The sequence below is a fragment of the Muntiacus reevesi genome, chromosome 8 (assembly GCF_963930625.1).
Source record: "Muntiacus reevesi chromosome 8, mMunRee1.1, whole genome shotgun sequence".
Taxonomy (NCBI): Eukaryota; Metazoa; Chordata; class Mammalia; order Artiodactyla; family Cervidae; genus Muntiacus; species Muntiacus reevesi.
Window position 1 is genome coordinate 24534030 of NC_089256.1, and position 23379 is coordinate 24557408.

A 23379-nucleotide genomic window follows, 5' to 3' on the forward strand; every position below is an offset into this window, starting at 1 on the left:
GAGACTGCGATTAACCACACCTGCCCCGGGCGGCAGGGCGGGGCCGAAGGCGGGACCAGGCGTCCCGGGACCCCGCCATCTGCACCGCAGCCCCGCCCCTCTGTGGCCCCGCCCTACTCCTCTCCGAAGCCTAACAGCCAGCGCGGGCAGAATCGCGACTCCTGTTTCCGCCGGGCAGTCAGAGTGCCGGACCGGCTTCCGGCAGCGTGTGCGGCTTGAGCCCCGCGACTTCCGGCCGGCTGTGAGTCTTCGCCGGGAAGATGGGGAAAGTGAGGAGCCTGAGGGCCCGGGTGCACCAGGTTGCGGTGAGGCCCACGTGGGAGGCAGCGCCCGCCCCCCCGTCCCCCGCCCGAGAGGTAGCCCCTCTGCAGGCCTCGATTGGTGGAATCGCGGGGAAGGTAAGCTGGGGATACTGCGGGCGGTAGGGGTGGGGACGGGGAGCGGGTGGAGGAAGGGGGCAGCGGGAGAGTCGGGCGCCACACTGTCCGGCCCCAGGGTCCCCTGCCACCCCGAAGCGTCCCTGCGGCCCCACGACTGCCCTCGGCGGGCGTTGCCGCACGGTCTGTGAGCCTTCCCGGTCCACAAAGTGTGGCCTCCGTGGACCGCTAGGCTCGGAGCAAGAGGTTGACTTGCTCCGCGTCTGGAGCTCTGCGAGGGAGAACCAGAAACCTTCCACCCCGACTTGTAGAAATCTGCGCGGAAAAGGTAAATATTCCTTTACGTCGTAGCTGCGCTCCAAGGAAAGGAAAGGGGATTCCCAGCGTTAAGGAAAAAAGAGAAGAGCAAACTGAAGAGGTCATGCTGTACCCTGGAGCAGTCCCTTCCTCCCCCCACCCCCATCCCCGACCTCGGCGGTCCCCTCATCCCTCCCGGCCCTGAGCAGCCGCTCATCTTTGCCTATGTTCTGTACATTTCACATGGATGGGGTTGTGTAGGTTTCCGCCTTTGCGTTTGTTTTTTTGGACTTAGCACAGTGTTTTCAGCGCTCACTCAGGTTGTATGATGTTTAACAATGCTTTATTCCTTTTTATGGTGGAATCACCTTCCACTGTGTGGTTAGGCCGTGTTTTGTTTATCCAAGTGCTGACCCTGGAGCTGCCTGGAAGCATTTACTGGTGTTTGTAGTCAAGGGGCCAGCACCTGACAGTAGACAAATCCTCTTGGTTTATGGGAACCGTGGCTTTGGGTCAGTAATGCTGAAGAGAACAACCATGTTTGTTAAGCATTTACTATGTGCCAGACACCTTGCATCTTTGTAACAGTCCCAGCCCTCATTTTGCAGGGAAAAAACAGAGTTTAAAATGAACTGCCAAGGGTATTCAGCTGCTGATGGAGGACCTGATGTGTGATCCCAGGATCTGGCATCAGTGCCCTGGCTTTCATAAAACTTTATTGGGATAGAATTCATGTCATAAAATTCATCCATTTAAAGTGTACAATTCATTGGACATTTTTTAAAAGAATATTCACAGATTTGTGCAACCATCACTACCAATTTCTGAACGTTTTTGTCACGGCAAGGAAATCCCATACTTACTATCAGTCATTCTGGCAACCACGAATCTGCTTTCTGTCTCTATATATTTACCTCTTCTGGGCATTTCATATAAATGAAATTAATATGATATGTGGCCTTTTGTGTCAGGGTTTTTTCACTGAGCATGTTTTTGAGGTTTGTTCCTACAGCATTATTTTCGTAGCATTTATTTCTCTGTTCTCATTCTTTTTATGGCTGAAAAATATTCCATTATTTGAATAAACCAGACCACACTGCATTTTGTTTGTCCATTCATAAGTTGGTGGATAGATTGTTTCTAATTTTTGACTGTCATACTACTGCTCTGTACTAATTTTCCTGTGGATTCGTGGAATGGAATTGCTAGGATGTACGGAATTCTAAGCTGAGCTTTTTGAAGAATTGCCAGCTTACTTTCCACGATGGCGGCACCATTTTACATTCCCACATTCCCACCAACAGCACCTGAGGGCTCCAATTTCTCCACATCCTCACCAGCAATTGTTGTTGTCTGTCTTTTTGATTATACCCATCCTGCTGGATGTCAGGTGGTATTTCACTCTTTAGATTTGCATTTCCCTAAGGGATAATGAATAATGTTGATTCTTTTTTTTCCTGGGCTTGTTAGCTGTTTATCTTTGAAGAAATGTCCTTTCAAGTTCTTTGCTCACTTAAAAATTGTCTTGTTTCTCGTTCTGCTGAGTTGTCAGAGTTATATATTCTGGATACTAAACTTTATCAGATATATATGGTTTGCAAATATTTTTTCCACTTAAATGGGTTGTCATTTTACTTTCTTGAAATTGCCCTTGGAAGCACAGAGTTTTTAATTTTTGTAATATCAGTTTCTCTTGTTTTCCCTTGTTGCTTGTCCTTTGGGTGTTGTGAAATGTCAGGGTTTGGTTGAAAAGCTCAGGGCAGCCTGAGCAGTTTGGTCACAGCTGTGTCTCTCTGTTGGTGTTCTCTGGTGAGACACTGTCATCATACTTTCCTGGTTCTTCAGACATGCCCTCTTCAGCCCTGTGGCAGAGATGGGGCCGTTGCGAGTCCAGCACATGGGCCCCTGAGACACCGCTCCTGTTGCCTGGGTCCTGTTCCCACCTGTCTGCGTGTGTCGCGCCCTGTTGCCCTTGAAAGCTGACTGTGCCCGGCAGTGCATGTCGGCACTGGCGGGCTGGCGTTGCAGGTCGTTTCCGTCGCTCCCCCCGGCTCAGCTCCTGTGTAAGCGAGTCCATTCTGCACCAATGTGCGCCCTGCTGTCTGCCCGTTGTGTTCTCTCGTTTTTGCCTTGGAGCCTGGCAGCCTGAGTCAGCGCAAGCCTCTTCCTGCCAGATTGTGCTTCAGCCCCCACGGCCATAGAAGCCTTTGCCCTTTCCCGCTGGATGCGCCTCTGTGGCTGGGAGGCTGCCCTCACAGTTCAGTCCCACCGTCCTCAGGGACTGGAGGCTTTGCAAGTCCAGCTGGTCACTCCTGAGCCAGTGCAGCCTTGAGCTCACAGTGCCTCCAGCCTGCCATGATGCTGCTTCCTGGAAGCTGCCCCCAGGCCAGGGCAGCTTGGTGCCTGGCCAGTGTCTGCTCAGAGGTTGTGCCTAAGCTGCCGTGTTACTGACGCCCCTTCCAAGGCCCCTGTCCTGAGCTTGGAGCTGAATGAGGAGGCTGGGCCTCGGAGGCGGGGTCTGGGTTAACATGGTGTGCCGGGCAACCTGGAGGGTTGTGAGACCTCGGTGTGGGATGAATGTGGTCAGAGACCCAAAGATTGTTGGGGGAGTGTGGAGGTGGCGGAGCAGCCATGAATGACAGGAAGAGTAAGATGGTGGGAGGTTTGGGAGGAAACCTGGGTCCCCTCATGGGGGCTCCTGAATGTTGAGGTTGTGATTTGTAATTGTTACTGAGCCTGGGTCTGGTCTCAGGTGGTCTGGAGGCTGGAGCCAGGCCCAGGGGCGGGGGTTGGGGGTGGGTGATGAGCTGAGGCTGCAAGGAGCATGTGACCTGAGAGTCCTGGGGCCTGGGGTGGGGGCAGGGGTGGCCTCAGGTTCCTCTCCAACTCCTGCTCTGGAAAAACCAGGGTCTGGCCCTCCCTGAGGGGTCTCTGAAGCTGCAGAACGAGCCTTAAGTCTCCCCTCTTGCCTCTTCAGGAGTTGGCTTGCGTGAACGCTAATGTGTTTGCTGGGACCACGATAGAACCCAGTGCCTTGGTGCAGAAGCTGGATGTGGAGACAAGGAGCGTCACCTCTGTCAGGAGAGGTGAGAGCTGAGAGTGAGCAGGGTGGACCTTGGGGTGGGGATCTTTCGGTGCAAGCCAGCTTCCACAAGCTCGTAGGCACAGGCCAGAGCACAGCTCAGGTCGGCCTGTGCACTTTATACGTATTTTTATTTATTTATTTGGCTGCTCCATTGTTAGTTGTGGCATGTGGGATCTGGTTCCCTGACCAGGGATCGAACCCAGGCCCCCTGCAGTGGGGGCGTGGAGTCTTAACCATTGGACAACCAGGGAGGCCCAAGAGGTGTTTTTTTATTAATGGAAAGTTTTAAAGATGTGCTGAATAGAAAGATGGTTAAACGTTCCATGTGCCTATCTCCTGCCTTCCGATGGTATAAAACATTCTGTGTTCCCGTCTCCTGCCTTCAGACGGTACAAAACATTCCGTGTGCCCATCTCCTGCTTTTAGCACACACAGTACTGGGCTATTTTGAGGCAAACAGCATTTCCGTCAGGAATCCTTCAGTCTGTATTTCTTGGGGCTCTTAAAGACATAAGTGCCTACAAGGCTGTTAGCACACCTGAACACATCGGTTGTAATAACCTTAATGCAGGTGAACAAAGTAGAAGGAGCTCCTGTCTTCCTGACTGCCTCAGTCAGAATCAAGGTTTCACTGTGGCCCCCAAACCCCTCTTCCTTCACTTTTGAATCATGGGGAGAGATCTTTCAGACTACTCGCCCCCCATTTTGGGCTTTGTGACACTGTTTTCCCGGTGTCCTCTCTGGGCTGGTCCTGGAGCAGGGGGCAGCTCTCCTGCCCTGGGCAGCCATACCTCATCCGCTCTTGGCAGGTGAAGCCTTCATGCCGCCTATGCTAGCTGCGTTTACGGCTGAGCAATTGAGAGCGGAAGTGTCCTCAGTCCTGTTGAAGCACTCTGGCCTCCAGGGCAGGGCTTCCGGTGTTCAGCATAATTTATCTGAATTTCCATGTACAGTCTGAACTGCTGCTGGAGTTGTAAGTTGAAGTTATTTCACAGGTATGCGTATGTCGAGTGTTTCCCACGAGATTGTGTTGTTCGCAGCTTGGTTTGGATTTTTTTTTTTTAATTTCACCAGAGAGTTTATCCGAATCTTCTTGCTATTCTTTGTACATTGAGACTGTAGGGAGGGAAGCCTTCTCGTCTCTGCCATCCTAGATTCCTGGCTAGGACCCTGCAGGTTAGACTAAGAGAAAACAGATTAACAAGAGAAAAACAGGTCACTGCTGTGTGCAGGTCACATCCCGTGGGAGAAGCCTCAGTGACAGGAGCTCAGAGGCGTGGTGAAAACCTGGGCCTCTGGAGTGTCTCAGTGAGGAGCAGCAATGCTGTGGGCGGTGAACATGTGGAGGAAGGTTCGTGTGTGCAGCTCCCTGTGGTCCTGATTCTGGCGTCCTTGTGGCGTTAAACTTCCCCGGAGGAGGGGGCCCAGGCAGTCCTCGTCTCAGAAGCTCCCAGCTTGGGTCAGATGAGGGGAGTCGCAACCTGGCAGCTCTGTTGGCCCCAGCCTGAAGTAATCCAGGCGCCCAGAGCGGTGTGTTTTCAGTGCCATCTTCTCGCCCTCAGACCTTCCTGCTGCTTCTTGGACTGGATCCTGCAGAGCTCTGGCTGCCTCCTGCCTGACTACTTTCCCATGCTCAGGGGTGGGGATGGGGGGGCACCATGGGGACTTGCTGTCGGGAGGGCAGGAAGGGTTTGGAGTCCGCGGCCACTCAGGCCCCTTTGGTGACCCACACGATCCAGCAGTTTTGTGTGTTAACTGGTTCTCTTGTGGTTTGTATACTGGGCAGTTTTGATCGCTTTTCTTAATCCTGAAGAATTTTTATGTGTTGTGGAGGGCAGCTCTTTATCATTTTGGGCAAAAACTCTTCCAGGGTTTCTGAATTGCCGAGGGAGCTAGTCCTCCAGGGAGCTGATGTGTGCTGCCATCCCTGCCCTCCTGCGTGCCTCTGTCTCTCTCTCACTGTCCGTTGGCAAGTGCTGGGCACTTGGTGCTCAGCATGGCACTCGGACATCTCACCTCTGTCTGGGGCTCGGGGGAGGGGCTGCTGAGTGGGAGGCTTGCGTTCCCGCGGCAGCTGACAGACGTCCCCTCGCTGTGAGCCATGTCCACAGAGGCACAGCACGCACGGGATCCCCACTTACCTGAGAGGGTGGGTCCCGCAGGGAACAGCCCGAAACCCAGTGCCTGCCTCTGACCCCCTGTCGTGGGACCTCCGTGTGGGGCTCAGGGGACCCAGCAGAGAGCAGAGCAGCTGTGCTGCCCCTGGTGTCCCTGACGTGTGCAGGGAGTGGAGGGGACATGGGACAGTGCATTGCTGGCTGCTGAATCTTGAGCGTTTGTTAACTGCATCCATCAGGTGAGCCTGCTCGGGACTCATCTGGGCTCCTTCAGCCTCACGTTGGTGAGGGACTGATGCACGCGCATCGTCTCCTGCGCAGACAAGGCTGCGGTACCCAGGGGTGGGGAGATGGGACCGAGCTCAGAGCCAGCTCAGTTACCCTGAGCCTTCACACTGAGTCTGAGGGCTCGTCGAAAAGGCTGCACAGACAGCGTGGGCTGCCCAGGGAGCAGGACTGATCAGAAAGAGTGCGGTGTCACTTCAAGGTGGAGGGGACACTGAAATCTGGGTGGCATGGCCTGAAAACCACAGCAGTGCGTGAGGGGCAGGGAGAGAAGAAAGGCGGGTGTTTTCTTCTGTGGGATGGTCAGGGAGGAGGAGGAGCCCCTGAGGAGAACGTCTCTTATGGTCCCAGGGCCTGGCACGCAAGGCCAGGAGACAGAAAACGGGGACTGGCTGGCTCTTGGAGAGCAGTCTCCCCCCAGTCAGAAGCCTTTTTTTTTAAATTAAAGAAAAAGTCATAATGTAGAGAAAGCTAAAGGAGAGTGACAGGAGGACGGGGCTCAGCGCTCAGAGCAACGGGCTATGTGCCTGTGGCCTTGTGGCTGGCAGAGCCCCGAGAGCCCCAGTGCCGAGGGTGCAGAAGGCGGGCGGGCGGCCTGAGGCTGCATGCTCAGGAGCCTCCCACGGGGGTTGGGGTGATAGCAGGCCTTTCTTGCTGTGTTGGATTTCAGAAAAGTCTGTAACTGTGGAATATTGGGAATGGTGCCTGGGCCTGGCCTTAGGATGGTGAAACTGTGGGCCTGACTGGCCACATGTCCCATTGAATGGGCCTCCTCTCTGCTGGCCGAGGCGCCCGGTTCCCAGTGGCAGGTGTCTGTTGCCATGCCTCCCTCTGCAGCAGCAGACATGCTTCCACATTGGCCCGTGCCCTGGCTCCCTTGGGTGCTGGGCCTGGCAGACCCCCCGGGTCTGAGCTGGACCGGTGGCCAGGGCAGACACAGGTCGTGGGGAATGTGGTGTCCGGTGACTCAGCTCTGCTCACGACCTGCTGGGCCATGTGGGCAGGGTACCTGTCGACCTGGACGAGCGCGTCCTCACTCCACGCCAGGGCGCAGGCCACTCCACTGCCCGCCTCCCTGGCCCCCGTGGTCAAGTGCAACGCCGCCCTGTGGTCACGTGGTCCCACACCCCTCCCCGGGTGTGCTGTGCCCCCTCCCCCCGCAGATGTGCGTGCACCCTCCCCTGCAGCCTGGACGCCGTGGGACTGGTGGGCCCCAGGGTAGGGGGGCTGGTGGGCCTTGCTGGTGGCATCTCCCTCAGCTTCCACAGGGAGCTTTTGGGAGCCCTGCCGGCCTAGGACTGCCCCCACTTTTCCTTCTGATTTAGGCAGGGGCTCAGCCTCCTAGGGGAAGCACTGGGCTCAGGTGATGGGCCTCCCCACCCTGCAGACCACCCCCGCCCATCACCAGCAGGACTCAGCTCTGGGTGGGGACCGGGAACTCAAGGGCCAGTAGAGGTCTGGGGCCCTTCTGGCTCCCACGTCCTCTCCGCATGGGGTGCCACCCGCCAGTTCTGTTCTAGTTCTATATTCCCTTGCACTGTGACCATGCAGGAAACAAGTTCTGTGCTCAGATAAGCGCCTGGGCATCCCCAGTCCTCTGTACCCTGGGCTGGGCAGTCCCCACCCCTGGACTCAAGCGGAGGCATGAGCGGGTGGAGGACAGGCCTGGTCAGGGACGCAGGAGCAGAAGGGCCAGAGAGAGGAGGTGGCTGTGCAGCGTGTCTGCAGCGGCTCTGGGCAGAGGAGGTTGGCAGTGTGACGGTGGTGAGTGGACCTTCTGGCCTGGAAGTTGCGGTGGAGGGACCGGGTTTTGGGGGAGCCTGTCTTGTCTCCCCGGGGCCCCAGGCAGAGAGCTCTGCCCCTGACCTTCCCTCTCTGTAGGTGAGCTCCCACTGCTGACCGGCCACCACGGTCTCCTCTGAAACTCCCAGGCTGGTGCTCAGCAGAGGGCAGCAGTGCTGCATCTGGTCCTCAGGCCTCTCCTGCCTGGGGGAGGAGAAGAGGCTTGTGCAGGCTGACCTCAGGCTTTGGAGGATCCGAGCACCTCCCAGAGGGGCTTGTGATGAAGCTCCCTGTCAGACGTCCCTACCTTTCCTGCACCTGTGAGGTCAGGGCTGTGACAGAATCCAGTTTTCCTCACTTCTCTCCCCTTGCAATAGGAACAGGAGGCGTCCAGGCTGAGAGGAAGCTGCCATCCATTGCAGTTGGCCCTGGGCGGGGTCCGCTTTGGGTGGGAGGGGGCGGTGTTTGGCTCTCCCCTTGGTCCCCCTGGCCTCCAGAGGACGTGGAGGGGAGGCCTGGAGGTCTTCAGTGGGCAGTGGTGTGTGTGGGTCTGGGGGCTGGAGGATACCACACCGTCCTGGTCTTGGCTGTGGCGCTGGTCGCCTGCTGTTGGAGGTGCTGTGGCCTCTGTGGCCGCAAGCTTTGCGCACCTCCCGGTCTTGCTCAGGCACTTGCCTCCTTGCGATGGGGAGGCCCTGAGGGGAGGAGCCCCTTGCCTCCGGCGGCACCTGACCCTGACTGGCAGGGCCTTGTTCTGGGTGCTCGACCCGTGAGTTGGAGGGCACAGACCACTGCGCTGGGCCTGCTGGCAGCTGGAGACAGGGAAGGCCACTGGGCTTGTCTTTCTGTCGTCTGGTCAGGCCTGTTCTGCCTGACAGAGGGAAGCTGGGAAGGGCAGTCAGGGTCCAGCCCAGAGGACCCTGCCTGCATGGCATCAAGGGAGGGGCTGGGCCCTCGGACCAGTGGGAGGAGGAGGAGGACAGATATTTCCTAGGGCCTCTTCCTGGTTCTGGGTGGGCTCTTGGCTAGTGCCAAGGGCAGGAACATTTGGCTGTGGCATGGCTGTGTGAGGATGTGTCTGGACAGGCCCGGGGTGCCAAGGGGCCTCCAGGGCGGGTCAGAATCACGGAACAGGAAAGTGGGTGGTCGCTGGCCTGCTGCACACAGCGCAGGACGCGGGTGGTCAGAGGGGAGATGTCGGCAGGAAGCGTCCAGCCTGGCAGCAGGTCCCTGCCCTCCTCCTCCTGGTGGGAGGGCCTCCTCCGGGCAGTGCCTTCGGATCAGCCCTGAGGTGGGGTTCAGGTCACTGGGCTCAGGGCTCTGTAAGGAGCAGTGCTTCCCTGGGGAGGGGCCTGGGCTTTATCGGCCGTTCCTTCTGTCCCAGTGTTTTCACCTCAAGTGACACTCTCACCTGAAGCCTCACTAAGGTGCTTACGGTTCTGCAGCGTGTGTTTCAGCAGCTGACGTGGAGGTGTGCGTTGGTCACCCTGGCTTCCCCAACGCCTGGGCCTCACAGGGTTGGCATGCTGGGACCTGTTTCCTGAGTGTGACCAGGGGATCCTGGCTGCTGAAGAGGGGTCCTGGGTACTGGGTGGGGGTCCTGGGTGGTACTGGGTGATCTTTTACCCACTGCCAACTTGCCCCTTGATCACAGGCTATAGACTTAGGATTCCATTAGTCTCCACATGTCATAGACTCTTTTTCTTTGAGATGATTTCAGAATCTTTATGGGACTGGGGCAGAAAAGGTGGTTTCCTGGACCTCTGGGGACGGGTGTCCGGCACGAGTCCTGTTGTCCGAGGCCCCCATGTGAGGCCGCCCTCTGCCTCCTGCCACCGCCCCCCTTACTTAGCTCCCGTCCCAGACAGGCCGTCCTCACCTCGGCCCCACCGTGCAGCCCCTCTCCTGTCTCCCTGCCCGTGCACCTGCAGTCCGCTGACCGGCCCCGGGTGACCGACGGCCTTCCCTGCTGGGGATGAGGGGCCAGGGCGAGTGGGGAGGAAAGTGGGTCAGCTTGGGGCATGGTCAGAGGTTAGACATGAGGCTGTGGGCGTGGGCTCTGACTTGGAAAAAGGGTGGGAGTCCCGTGGGTGTCCTGGCTTCCCTGAACTGGCTGAGCAGTAGGCCACCCTGACAAGCACGTCTCCTCTCAGCTTCTACTTAGATGCCGGAAGTCTGTGGCCATTGGATCTTGGAGAGTGCACCCCGCCTGGTGTGCGTGTTGTCTCTGGGGAGACCAGTGAAGGCCCAGTGTGCGGAGTGGCCTGCAGTCCCTAGGTCCCGGGTGTCCCACAGTCATGGCCAGGCGCAGTGGCAGATGCCCTGAACATAGGCGCAGCCTGGGCTCCTGGTCTTGTCCTCTCACATGTGTTCTCTTGGCAGGTGCTGAGGCCAAGACTATTCTGCCCAAGAAGGAGAAGCTGAAGCTGAGGCGCGAGCGGTGGCTTCAGAGTAAGCTTCCCCGACCCGTCCCGTCCCGTCCTGTTCCGTCCCTGGTGGACCCTTGTCCTGGGCTGGCTCAGAACCCAGCCTCTGGGTGGTCCGGGCCCTGGAGGAGGCGGCCTGCGCTGTGACAGGCAGATGGCCCCGTCGCGGTGGGGTGGCCCTGTCACCCGTGCAAGGGTTTGCACGGCCTTACCTCACTCCCCACCAGGAGTGTCACCGCCTCTCATGGGTAAAACGTCGCAGAGGGAGTGCCTGAGGGTCAGGTGATTTATGACACGAAATTTCTCACATCCCTTTCCTGGCCTGCGTGTGGCCCTCCAGACCCTCCCCTGGGCGTGCGACCCTCGGGGTCCCTGGCAGAAGCTGCTGCTTACCTACTGGCGGGGTCAGGGACCCTGGCCTTCGCCCTCATATTGGGGTACCTTCGCCTGCCTATCAGGGTGGGTTTCTTAATAACTTTGGAAAGTATACTTATTTGTCATGATACTGAATATTTGCTGGTGTTTTTCTGAAGGTTTTCTTATGAACATTGTTTTGTAGGTTTTTTTCTTACAGTTATCTTTTTAGTGTGATTTTGCTGACTTTTAAAACTACTTTGAAATGTTTTATTATGTTCTCACACAGTTAAAGTATGACCAGCATTATTTTTTTTCTTGAAGGTTTTAAAGAAATTATATGTTTAATAAATTAAAAATTTTTAGAGAAATGTATCAGTTTTTTCCATAATTGTTAATTTTACGTTTCCTTTCAGTTTTTGGATGTGTCTTAAGGAAATGTCTATTCATGCATTTTCTTTTCCACAGTCTTTAGCATGGGGTTGTGCAAAATGTTCTTTGTAAGATGGATTTGAAAAGTTAATAGGCCAGGACCACTGGGCCCCTGAACGTTTTGGGCTACAGTTCTCTGATGACGTTTAAGTTTTCTTCTATGATGGTTGGTCTTTTTTTAACTACTTGAGCTAATCTTGGTCACTCACTCATTTTCCCATAAAGCCATCTAATCAGATCTCAGCCTTTATTGGCAGAGTTGCTGGTTTCTCTTTATTTAACCTCTTTATCATTCTTTATTTGTATCCCCTTCTCTTCTTCTGATTGATTTTGTCTTATCTGTTCCAAGAATGCCTGTTCTTAGTTGTCATCTACTCTTTCGTTTTCTAAATTGTTAGTTTCTGTTGTTTTAATACCCTGTTCTTGGTTTCTCTAGGTTTATTTTAGTGACTTAGTCATTTATTTTTGAATGAAAGACTAAATGTTAGCCTCTGACTATAGCTTTAGCTACAGCTCCTGAGTTTCTTCCACTGAGTGCTTTATTATGAAGAGTTGTGTACAGAAAAGTAGGAAGAATTTTACAGTGGACACCCGTGTGCCCACCATCCAGACTTTACCATGATTGCTTCACTTCTTTATCGCAGCTGTCTGTCTGTCCATCCCATCTGTCTGGCCTAGCCACCAACCCTTGTTTTAGCTGCATGTTCCAAAGTGCATTACAGATTGAGCACACTTTCTCCCTAGTAACTCTGCTAGAGTTCAGTATTTGTTCATGGTTCTTTTTAGTTTTTATTTTGAGGTGACATTTACATGTGGTGACCTGGACCTTCAGTGTGCTGTGTGGTGACTTGGGGCCAGTGTGTGCGTCTGCACACAGCCAGAGTCCTCTCAGGACATGGACCATCCCCATCGCCCTTCCCAGGCCCCACCCCCAGAGGCAGCCACTGTCTGGTCTTTTTCAGGTCGAGTTCAGGCTTCACTGCTCTGGACATTGGGTAAGGGCAGCCTGTGTGTGTCTGGGTTCTCCTGCTCAGCTTGGCGTTAGGCTCGTCTGTGCCCAGTGGAGCTGTAGTCTGGGCCTGTGTGTTGCTGAGAAGTGTTTCCTTATGTGGACACGCTGTTTGGTATCCACTTTCCTGTGGATGGACACCTGGTGTCTTTTCTCTTTTTAGCTGCTGTGAATAGGCTGTGATGAACATTCTTCACAAGTCTTTTTGTGGACATATGTTTTCATTTCTCTTGGGTAAACACTTGGAATGGAATGCTGGGTCATAGGGCAGGTGTATGTTTAGTTTTATAAGCAGCTCTCAGACGTTTCTCTCCCGTGGTTGTGCATTTACGCCCCCAACAGCATGGGGGAGTTGGGGTTGCTTTGCAGCCATGCCGGCACGCCTGTCCTGCAGTCCTGGCCGTTCTGCTGAGCGCGAGGTGCCTGTCATTGTGGTGAATGGGCGTTTCATCTGCTGCTGCCCACTGGGGCGTCCTGATGCCCAGGGCTTGTTTCCTGAGGCTCCTGAAGGCTCTTTATTATCAAGCTCCAATAATATTCCTTTATTATCAAGGAATCTTCTGTCCTGGAGGTCAGTCTCCTCAGAGGTGTTTTGCAAATAATTTTCTCCCAGACTGTAACTTGCCTGTTTATTTTCTCAACAGTATTTTTTTTTTTTTTTTTGCTGAGCCGAAGTTTAATTTTGAGGACACTGATTCTGTCTTTTTTCTTTGCATGTTTAGTGTGTGTGCACATGCATATGTGTGTGCACGCGTGCATGCACCTTGTTTAAGGAAACTGCCCAATCCCAAGACAGGAGGATAAATCTGCCCTTCTGAAAACTTCATGGTTTTAGCTTTGATATTTAGATTTCTGATCCATCGTGATTTAGTGTTTGTCTGTGATGTGAAGCACTGGTTCAGGGTTTTCTTTCCTTCAGTTTCACCAGTGTTTGTCATAAAGACTGTCTCGTTGTGCAGTTATCCTGATGTCTCGAAAGCTGATGCCTCTCACCGTGGTTCTGCTCGCTGACCCTCCTCGGTTCTAGGCTGTTGAAGCTGCAGCTGTGAAGCAGGTCCTGGGGTTGGACAAGGGAAGTCCTATGTCTGTCCCTCTATTTCAAGACCGCTTTGGGTGGTCCAGGTTCTTAGCATTTCCATGTGACTCTGATCACAGGCTTGTCAACTTCTTAAAAGCCACTACCACCACCTGGTGTAGCAGTGACCTATAGATCATGTATGGCTTTGAAGCCATACATGAGTTCAGGAGAAGTGCCATTTTAACAATGCTGGGTCTTCATCCACGAACACTGTAATTTCTCCTTTAATCTTTTGTTGTTGTTCAGTCACTAAGTTATGTCCGACTGTTTTTGACCCCATGGACTGCAGCATGCCAGGCTCCTCTGCCCTTCACTTCTCCCAAAGTTTGCTCTGACTCATATCCATTAAGTTGGTGATGCCATTCAGACATCTCATCCTCTGTCATTCCCTTCTTCTCTTGCCTTCAATCTTTTCCAGCATCAGGGTCTTTTTCAATGAGTCAAGCTCTTCGCATCAGGTTTCCAAAGTACTGGAGCTTCAGCTTCAGCGTCAGTCCTTCCAGTGGATATTCAGGACTGATCTCCTTTAGGATGGACTGGTTGGATCTTGCTGTCCAAGGGACTCTCAAGAGTCTCCTCCAACACCACAGTTCAAAAGCATCAATTCTTCGACATTTAGCTTTCTTTGTCAACCAACTCTCCCATCCGTACACGACTACTGGAAAAACCATAGCTTTGACTAGATGGCCCTTTGTTGGCAAAGTAATGTCTTTGCTTTTTAACATGCAGTCTAGGTTTGTCATAGCTTTCCTTCCAAGGAGTTGATGTCTTTTAATTTCATGGCTGCAGTCACCATCCACAGTGATTTTGGAGCCCAAGAAAGTAAAATATGCCACTGTTTTCTTTCTTCCCCGATCTGTTTGTCATGAAGTGATGGGACCGGATGCGATGATCTTAGTTTTTGTATGTTCACTTTTAGGCCAGCTTTTTCACCCTCCTCTTTCACCTTCATCAAGGCCTCTTGAGCCTTTTTAGCTCCTCTTCACTTCTGCGCTTAGGTTAGTGTCATATGCAAATCTGAGTTGTTGATATTTCTTCTGGAAATCTTGACTCCAGCTTATGATTCTTCCAGCATTTCGTGTGGTGTACTCTGCATTTAAGTTAAATAAGCAAGGTGACAATATACATCATTGTCATACTCCTTTCCCACTTTTGAACCAGTCAGTTGTTCCATGTCTGCTTATACTGTTGATTCTTGAGCCATATACAGGTTTCCCAGGAGACAGGTAAGGTGGTCTGATATTCCAGTCTCTAAGCATTTTCCATAGTTTGCTGTGATCCACACAGTCAAAGGCTTTAGCTTAGTCAATGAAGCAGAAGTAGATTTTTTTTTAAACTCCCTTGGTTTCTCCATAATCCAACGAATGTTGGCAATTTGATCTCTGGTTCCTCTGCTTCTTTGAAACCTAGTTTGTACATCTCCTTTCATTTAAATTTTTCTCAATTTCTGTCATTCCTGTTGTGTGATTTTCAGAGTAGAAATCTTAGATTTTTTTTTTTGATAAGCTTATTGCCAGCTCTTTATTAGCTTATTGCTAATAGTTTTTGAAGCTATTATAAATGGAATTCATGAAAGTTTCATTTCCAGTTTTTACTATGTATTATTATATTATCATTTATTAATTATTATTAACTCTGTACCCTCTGATCTTGTTAAAATTGTGTTCTGGTTATTATCCTGTAGATTTGGTAGAATGTTTTTCATAAACGATCATGCTACAATACTTAAGATGGAGACAGTTTTACCTCTCTCTCCAGTCTCTGTTTTATGTCTTCTCTTCCTACTGCAGCGGCTGAATGGGTGAGGATTGTTTTTAGTCTCTGGGGCCCAAGGGCCCGTGGTCACTGTCCTGTGAGCCTGCTTTGCTCAGGGTCAGTAACCGCAGACCACGTAGGGGCGTAAAGCCAGTGGTGCTCGCTCGAGCTCTGTTTGTTATGGGTGAGCAGATGTGGGCAGGGAAGCAGGGGGGACCAGGGTGGACGGGCCCTCCAGGGAGCTCTGCCTGACCTCTGGGCACCGCGTGGACTGCAGGCCCTGTTGGCACAGCGGCAGGCTTGAGGTGACGGGGAGGAGCTGCATGCTCGCATCACCCGCCCCGGGCTCGGAGTCACCCTCACCTGGGCTCGGCGGGGTCAGCGTGGGTCTGCACCGTCCTTTCTGTGGCCTGCTTCACCAGAGACTGTCTCATGTATGTGAGATGCGGTTTCTGGTGGATGGTCTCTGATTGGGGAAGTTCTTCCTGTTCTTGGTTTCACTGTGATCTTTATCCTGAGTGGACAGTGAATTCTCTCAGGTTCTGTGGGCACTTCTTGTGGTAACCCTGGCCTTTCCCTTTGAAGCAGCTACTGCAGTGGCCTGCCGGCACGTGTGCTTGTGTTGTGTCGTCCTTGCGCACCTCAGATGTGTCCTGGGTGGACCCCAATGTTACTAACCTAAAACGCTGATTTGCTGGCTCCTCTGTAGGCAGACAGGTGTCCTGTGTCCTGCTAGGAGCCAGGCCTGCCCTGCTGTCTTTGGTCCCCTACAGCTTTGGTGCTGGGCCTGCCAGCCAGGAAGGGAGCTACCTGTCCCTTCCCCTGCCTGACCCCCCGAACCCCCACTCCGCCTGGGTGCTGGGCTCCCAGGGAAGAGGCCCCAGCTTGATGAGCTGAGCAAATTGCCCTGGCAACATGGAGAGCCCTGGATCGTTGCCTTTAAATCCTGGTGTCCCAATACTGAGGGGTGGCCTGGGCCAGGGCCCAAGGACCCGGAGGAGGGTGGTCTTTGTCCCAGAGCCCAGCTCTCTGGAGTGAGGTGCAGGCCCCTGGACTCCGGCAGCCTCCTTGTGGCTGGGGCAGGTGTGTCCTGCTGGGCTTGTCTGACTCGCCCTTGCTGGGCTTCTCTGGGCCTTTGGGGGTAACTGAGAGCTGGGAGGGGCTGCTCCTGCCAGGCTTCCCAAGTAGTCAGTTTCTGGAAATTATTCTCTTTTGGAGATGCCTGTGAGGGTCAGCACGCACCCCTCACATTTCACACACACCTCCTGCACTCGGGGTGGGCTGTCCTGAGTGTGTCCAGCCCCCATTCTCCTGGCCTGCCCTGTGTCTGGTGTCGTCACCGCTCCCCTGGACACTATGCCCGCCTCCATCACCTCTCGCACCTGCCCTGATGGGCAGCTGGGCGGCCACAGACCCACATCCCTTTGGAAGGGAGAGGTCCCCTGTTGGGCCCACCTGGGCCTCTGGCTGTCGCCTCTCTGCTGGCTTCTCCTGGCCCCTCGGCTGCACTGAGTCCACCGACCGCTCATCAGGAAGGTGCTTCCAGCTCTCTTTTTAGAGGAGATTCAGAGTCTGCAGCTGGTTATTTATAGCCCAGTAAAACTCGCACAGTAGGGAGGCGGGGAGTGTCTCTGCTCTGGTCCAGCCGTCCCAGATCCATCACAGCCTCATTTCCCAGCTTTTTAGATGCAGAGCTTTTTTTTTTTTTTTTTTTTTAAAGGAACCTAATACAGAACAATTAACAAATCACTTATCACAGATTCAGGCAGTCTCCTGGAGCAAGGTCTGCACACAGACTAGTGAACTGGCAGGTCCACACACCACACTGTGGAGACAACGCGCTTGAGAGTGTGTTTTATTAACAGTTTCAGAATACACACCACTTATAAAATGGAATTCAGATCTCGAGGCCCCTGTCTGTGTGGTGGCCACAGCCTTGCCGGCCAGCGGTGGCCTAACCCAGCGGCTCACCCACGCCCTGCCCTCCACCTGGCAGCCCGGACTTGGGCCCTGTCACCCTGTCTCTCTGGCCAGTGCCCCTGCCCCTCCTGACAGCCCCCACATCGTGCAGGAGCCCCCTTGAACCCCCCCTCCTGCTTTGCACCTGGCCAGAGTTGTGGACCCTTCACTCTGTCACCGCCTCCCATGGAGACCACTTCTCTTTTCTGGGTGCATCCCCAAGAAGCCGACTGGGGGGCAGAGGGGAGGGGACCAGCTGCTCTGACTCTGCAGGCCCCTCTGTCTGCCCACCCCTCCGCTCACCCCCTCCTCCAGGCCTCAGGGCCCTGGGCTCCTCAAGGGCAGCTCATCTGCCTGCATCCCGTCTCCCCAGGCTTGTGATTCCACGGCTGTCTCCAGGATTAAGGGGAGCAAATCGCTTGGGCTGCACCCCTCTACCCCCTCCCACCCTGGGTTCCCGGCCAAGCTCTGGCTCTGCAGGCTGGGAGCCGGGACCCCCTGCTGCTGAAGTCCACGGCCGAGCACTTGTCCTTCTGGGCCCTCTCTCACTGACCCTGCGTCCACCTTCCTCAGAGATTGAAGCCATAAAGCTGGCGGAGCAGAAACGCAAGGCAGAGCGGAGGCGGAGGGCCACGGTGGTGGTGGGAGACCTACAGCCCCTGAGGGATGCCCTCCCTGAGCTGCTGGAGCTGGAGGCCGGCAGCCGGCGGCCCCCCACCCGACGGTGAGTGTTGTGTCTGTAGGAGAGGCTGAGCAGCGGGGTGGCGTGGCCGGGCCGGGCACTGACCCTGCAGAGGCCCGTCTTGACTTGGGACACGCTTGTCTCAGGCCCAGCCATGAGGCAGGGCCCAGGGCCTTCTCAGGAGTGGGTGCCCGCTGGTGCGTGGACGGCACTGTTGGTCTCCCACAGCCACGCCCCTGCCCCAGGCTGGGCCGTCCTCCTGGGACTCGTCCTGCTCCCCTGGGGCCTGGTGCTGCAGAAGAGTGTCCTGCTTTGCGCCAGCCAGGTGTGAGCATGCCCGGCTTTAGGCTGAGTGGGGAGATGGAGTCCTTCCTGTCCTGTCCTGGGTCCTGGACCTTCACCGTTTCCTGGGTTGTCTTTGATTTTGTCTTTTTGAAATAATTCTTTTTCCTGCCGAATACCTCTCTGAGGAGGAAGGATTGGGGTGGCGGGCGACAGGCTCAGGGCCCCTTGGCGGCAGAGTTAGGTGGTCAGTTCTAGCCAGTCCAGGATGGGTGTGCCCAGAGTGTGGGGTCCAGACGAGGAGTGGCCATCGGAGCTGAGGTTTGGCGATGGAGCTGGAGCCTGAAATGCACATTCCATTCCTGGTTCTTGAACAAAAATGTGACCCGGTCAAGCGTCCTCACACTGCTTGCAGTTTTCTCATCCAAAAAATGTGCTTGCTCCCGGAGGGGCGAGAGCCACACAAACACCGCCTGCAACCTGAGGAGGACCGGGAGGCTGCTGGGGGTGGAGGTGGGGGGCACTCTCCCGGCCACTGTCACCCCCGCCCCCAGCTGCCTCATCACCAGGAGCTGTTTGCGGAGGTAAATGTTATTCTAGAGCAGAGTTTGATGATAGAGAAGTTGGTGGTGATGCCGAGAGTCACACGGCTCTCCTCACGTCTGACGTCAGCCCGTGCGTTTGTCACAGTCAGGAACCAGCTTCATTCATAAATAATAGTCAGCTAAAAGCTCAGTCTGTTCAGACTCCTCAGTTTCCCCTGGTGACCTTCTGCTGCCCCAGGGCTCCGGCCAGGCCCCCACGTGACATGCAGCCGTCATGTCCCCTCAGCGCCTCTGGGCTGGGACAGTCTCTCAGACCTTCTTGTCTTTAACGACTGTGGCAGTTTGGAGGAGGAGCCAGGCGTTGTTCAGGACGCCCCTCAGTGAAGACCACAGGGCGGAGGGGCCCTCTCAGCACGTCCCCGTCCAGGGTGCGTGCCGTCACGTGACCTATATGGTGGCCGCTGACCATGGTCACCAGGGCAGGTGTGTCCATCAGGTCTCTCCACTGTGCTGCCCCCGTCCTCCCACCCACCCCACACCCGAGGAGGGGGTGCTCCCCTGCCCTGAGGACGGGGCCACTGCAGAGCCACATGGAGCCTCCCGGTTTCCATCTCTGTCACTTGTTCATGTCAGGATGGCCCCGTGGGTATTTATTTATTTTATGCTTCGGGCTGTGATCCAGTACGTCTCTGTTCTGTTGCTGAACTGACTCTGGCGCTGGCCCTTGGGAGCTCCTCAGCTGGCTCCGCTGTCGTCCACCCCCCGCCCTGCCCGACACTCCCATCTGCGGGGGCTGTTGTGTTTTGTTTCTGAGTACTTCCCTTCCTCGGGCACAAGATGCTCCAGGCTCATCCAGGCATTTCCTGCTCCTGTCTGAGAGTCAGTGTTCCTCCAGGGAGTCCAGTCCCTTCTGCTGGAAATGGTGTAAGAGACCACGACCTGGGTGCTAATGTCTGACCACGACTGGGGAGTCCTGGCCCCTCTCAGCAGGCTGGGGTCCCCAGGACCACTCTTAGGCTTTGCGATTCCCACAGGAGACCGTTACACTCACAGTCAGTTTATTATGGTGGAAGGGTACAGATTAGAGTGAGCTGAGGGAGGAGGCATGTGGGGAGGGCCCAGGAGAGCCGCCGCCATGGGTCCCGTGGGGGCAGCACCGCAGTCTTGCCCAGGACGGCAGGGACCCCGCCACACTCGGCCCCAGGGGACGGGCCACCAGGCAGCAGGCTTTGGTCCCTCCACTCCAGTCTGCCCTCCTCCTGCTGGCAGGGTGGGGGTCTGCCCCGGGGGTCTGCTGTGCCAGCTGTTTGGCCTCTTCCTGCTTCCTGAGGGCAGGGCTTCCGGAGCCTGGTACAGGAATGGTGCAGCTGGCAGTGACTTCGGGTATGCCCACCCTCCCCCCAGCATCATAGTTGGGCAGGATGTGTTGTGGGGCAGCTTTGCGCCCGGGAACCCAGACTCCAAGTGCCTTGCCTAGGCCCGGTCACCTGCTGGGATACCCCAGCAGAGGCCCTGGGCTGTCCCAGGTTCGTCCCAAATCTGGGTGGTGTGAGGAGAGCCCGAGGTTCTGAGCAGGCCCAGTGGGCTGTTGGGTGTTCCCCCCAACAGGTGGCACTGCCCAGCACTGACTTGGCCCCCAGGCCCCTGGAGAGCCTGAGGGGCCCAAGACCAGAGCAGGTGGTGCTCTGCCAGTGGGCTGCGCTCACCAGGGAAAAGGGTCAAGTCTGGAGAAAGTGGTTCCCGCAAGGTCCAAAGGTTGTAGAGGATGAGGGTGGGGGGCCTGACAAGGGGGCGCCTGACCCTGGGAGCCGGTGCCTGTCACCAGCTGGGCTTTCTGGACCCTGGGGCTTCAGGGGATCACCCACCGGTGCTGTGGATTGAGATGAGAGTCCCGTTTGGTTTTGGGCTCCAGTCCCCTTGGGGTGAGTGCCACAAGGGCTTGTCCACATCAGAGGGGGCGGGACGGGGTAGCATAAGAGCCCTGAAGCTGGGAGCCACCTGGGCTCACTCGCATCTCCAGGCACTGGGTACCAGCCGAAGGGAGTCTGTCAGGACAGCACTGTCCTGTCTTGCAGTCAGGAAAACAGACTTTTGCTGGAGCAGCTTCCCCAAGGGTCACCCAGGGCATTTGGCACCCAGAGCTGCAGCCCCCAGTGCTGGCAGGGCCAGGGTCCTCTTCGAGCTCCGTGGTTCTTGGGAGTGGGCAGCTGCATCAGTTTTGGCAGGGAGGTCTCTCTCCACTCTGTCCATTCTCAGTGCGCTCGGCCCTGCAGCCAGAGCTAGAGCCGGGGGCAGGGAGGGGCAGGACCTGGGCTGGTGTCTGGTGTGAATGTCCCCATCCTGGGCCGCTGGGGTGAGCACGGGGTAGGTCAGTTCCCGGTGCCCCTGCAGCCTCCAGGAATCCACCCTGCCTGCCTTTGTCCACAGTGGAAAACCCCAGCAGGGAGGGGCGTGCCATCCCCGTGAGCGGCCTGCCAGGCCCTGGACGTATCCTGAGGCTCGGGTGAGGGTCCTGCCTCTCCTTGTCACGCTAGGCTGTCCCTGGCCCCTGAGGGGACTCCCGGGGTGTGCTTGCACCTTGGGGCCCTTGACTGTCAGAGCAGGAAGAGGCTGTGGGAGGCCTTCTTACCTGGACGGGAATGAAGATTCAGGGCGTGAGGTCCCCAGGCCTCCTGACCTCCCAGCATGGGGGATGTGGCTGGGGGAAGGGAGACCCAGGCCCACTGAATTGGCAAGGGTGGGGCCTCCAGGGAGCTCAGTGGCAGACAGGGAACCTGCTCCTGGGTGGACACAGAGAGAGGGGTCAGTGGTGAAAGGAACAGGGCCACAGTGTCTTGGGGCTGACACTGGGCCGGAAGGGGGCTGTCCTGGGGGTCTGGAGCAGGAGGGAGTTGGGATGGAGTACCCCCAGAGCAGCTGAGACCAGGGAAAAGAGGGCTCATGTATAAGAAATGAGGGCTCCTGGTCTGGAGGCCAGAGTTGGGTGTTGTCTCAGGACTCACAGGTTTTCTGGGTTACCGCTCTCTCAGGTCCCTTCTGCCATGGGGCACCTGTAGCCTTCCAGGCCAGCGGAGAGCCCTATATGGGCTGTGGCTTCCAGTTGAGACTCGAATGTGGGCCATGCTGACCCCTTTCTCTGTGTCCCCAGCAGGGTAGCCAGCAGGCCCCGGCCCGTCGAGCTGAGCCGGATGAGCGCCGTGCAGAGGCTCCAGCTCCTGTGAGTGCCGCACCCCTCCTCACTGCCACCTCCCACCACACACACAAAGGACGCCCTGTGTCTTACCTGCCTCCACACGGCCCATCCAGGGCTTCCCCCACCCGAGCCTTGGAGTGATGGGGCTCAGCCTGGGGGGTGTGGACGACCTGTCTCCAGGGACCAGGAAGCCCCTTCCCCTGGAGTGCTGAGGGCAGCTGCTGGGTCTTGGGGGTCCGCCCTTGGGACCCGGGTCCCAGGCATCTTGGAAGTGTGGACACCTGGCCAGTCAGTCAGCCATCCATTGGGATCTAAAGTCTCCCCGTTAACAGCACAGAAAGCTGGGGCATGGTGTGGTTTGGCCTTGTCTTTGGTCATGCACCTGTGGAGGGTATAGGCTGGGCTCTCCACCCTGCCTCGCCAGCCCAAGGCCAGGGCCGTCCCTGCCACAGTGCCGTGACGGGCCTGCCGCCCTAAGGTTCCAGACCAAGTCACCTCAGTCTCAGTGGCAGAGATGTTGTCCCCAGAGGCACCTGCCCAGGTCACCCGTGGCTGTGCTGGGCTGCAGGGCCGAGGTGTGAGCTGGCCCTGGCACCTTGAGGAGGTGACGTGGCCAGCTGAGCTTAGGGATGGGCAGAGAGAGGCAGCCCCCCCGTGGACTCAGGGGCCCAGGGCCTTCTGTGGGAAGGGTGGGTCCACTGCAAACCCCCATCACCACGGGGCCCGGAGCCCCTGCTCCTGCGGGACCAAGCTGGCGAGGTGCTGCCATGTGAGGTCTTGTGTGTGCGGGGCGCCTGCTGCCACCTTAGACAGTAGCTCCTTGTCACAGTCGTGGTGGTGGAGGGGCCTGTGTGACCATAAACAGGCCCCAGGGCAGCCCCTTCCTTCCTACCTGAAGTGCCCCCTTCCCCAGGCCTCAGACCCCTGTCGGTCCCACACCCAGACCCACCAGGCAGAGCCTCAGCCCCACAGCCTGCCTCACACCCCACCCCGTCCAGCCCTGGACCAGCGCTGTGGTGGCCCCTTCCTGCAGGGTGGCTGTGCCGAGGCTGGCCCTGCAGTCATTGGCTGCCCTGCACCCACCCTGCCCACTGACCTCCGCTCTCCTTTTTTGCAGCGAGGAGGAACGGACGCGGTTTCAGGAGCTGCTGGCCAGTCCGGCCTATAGAGCCAGCCCTCTGCTGGCCATCGGGCGGCAGTTGGCCGAGCAGATGCAGCTGGAGGGCGGTGGGCAGCCCTGAGCCCACGGGGCGTGTGAGAGCCGAGGACACCCACGAGGAGGTGCCCAGGGCTGACTTGGCCCTTGTCCCCGGGCCTGCCAGCCGCTTCCTCCGCGACACGGCTGCTGTGCTTGGCACAGACGGGAGACAGGCGGTTGACACAGGAGTATTGTGACGACACATTTATTTTTGCAATAAAAACAGTGCTGGAAAAGCCAAGGTGTCCTGGAACTCTGCCCGCCCCACAGGAGGTGGTGCGGCCACGCGGCCGGCCTCCTCCTCGCTTTTCTCTGTAGTCTAGGTCTGTGGGTGGTGACTCGCAGATGTGTATCATGTTAGACCAGCCTACTGGCTTGTCCTCCAGGGGCTCCAGGCTGACCGTGGCTGGATGCGGCTCAGCCACCTTCTCGCAGTGCTCTCTGTCAGGGCCTCTGACCTCTGCCCGACTCCAGGACCTTCTCCTTGAGCTCACCTGTGGGGGACGGGGAGGTGCGGGGCGAG

General features: G+C 56.3%; 1 protein-coding gene across 2 annotated transcripts; it reads left to right on the forward strand.

Annotated features, from left to right (window-relative positions):
* Positions 1–209: 209 nt before the first annotated feature.
* Positions 210–23089, forward strand: SLX9 (SLX9 ribosome biogenesis factor). 2 transcript variants are annotated; one of them, XM_065943308.1, is made up of 6 exons: positions 210–398; positions 3652–3760; positions 10326–10394; positions 17530–17680; positions 21614–21682; positions 22776–23089. In XM_065943308.1, exons 1-6 carry the CDS (start codon positions 261–263, stop codon positions 22897–22899), a joined length of 660 nt encoding a protein of 219 aa, XP_065799380.1. In that variant the 5' UTR covers positions 210–260; the 3' UTR covers positions 22900–23089. The 2 variants fall into 2 exon arrangements, with proteins under 2 accessions (XP_065799380.1, XP_065799381.1); XM_065943309.1 differs by having other exon boundaries at positions 211–398; positions 21617–21682.
* The last annotated feature ends 290 nt before the right edge of the window (positions 23090–23379 follow it).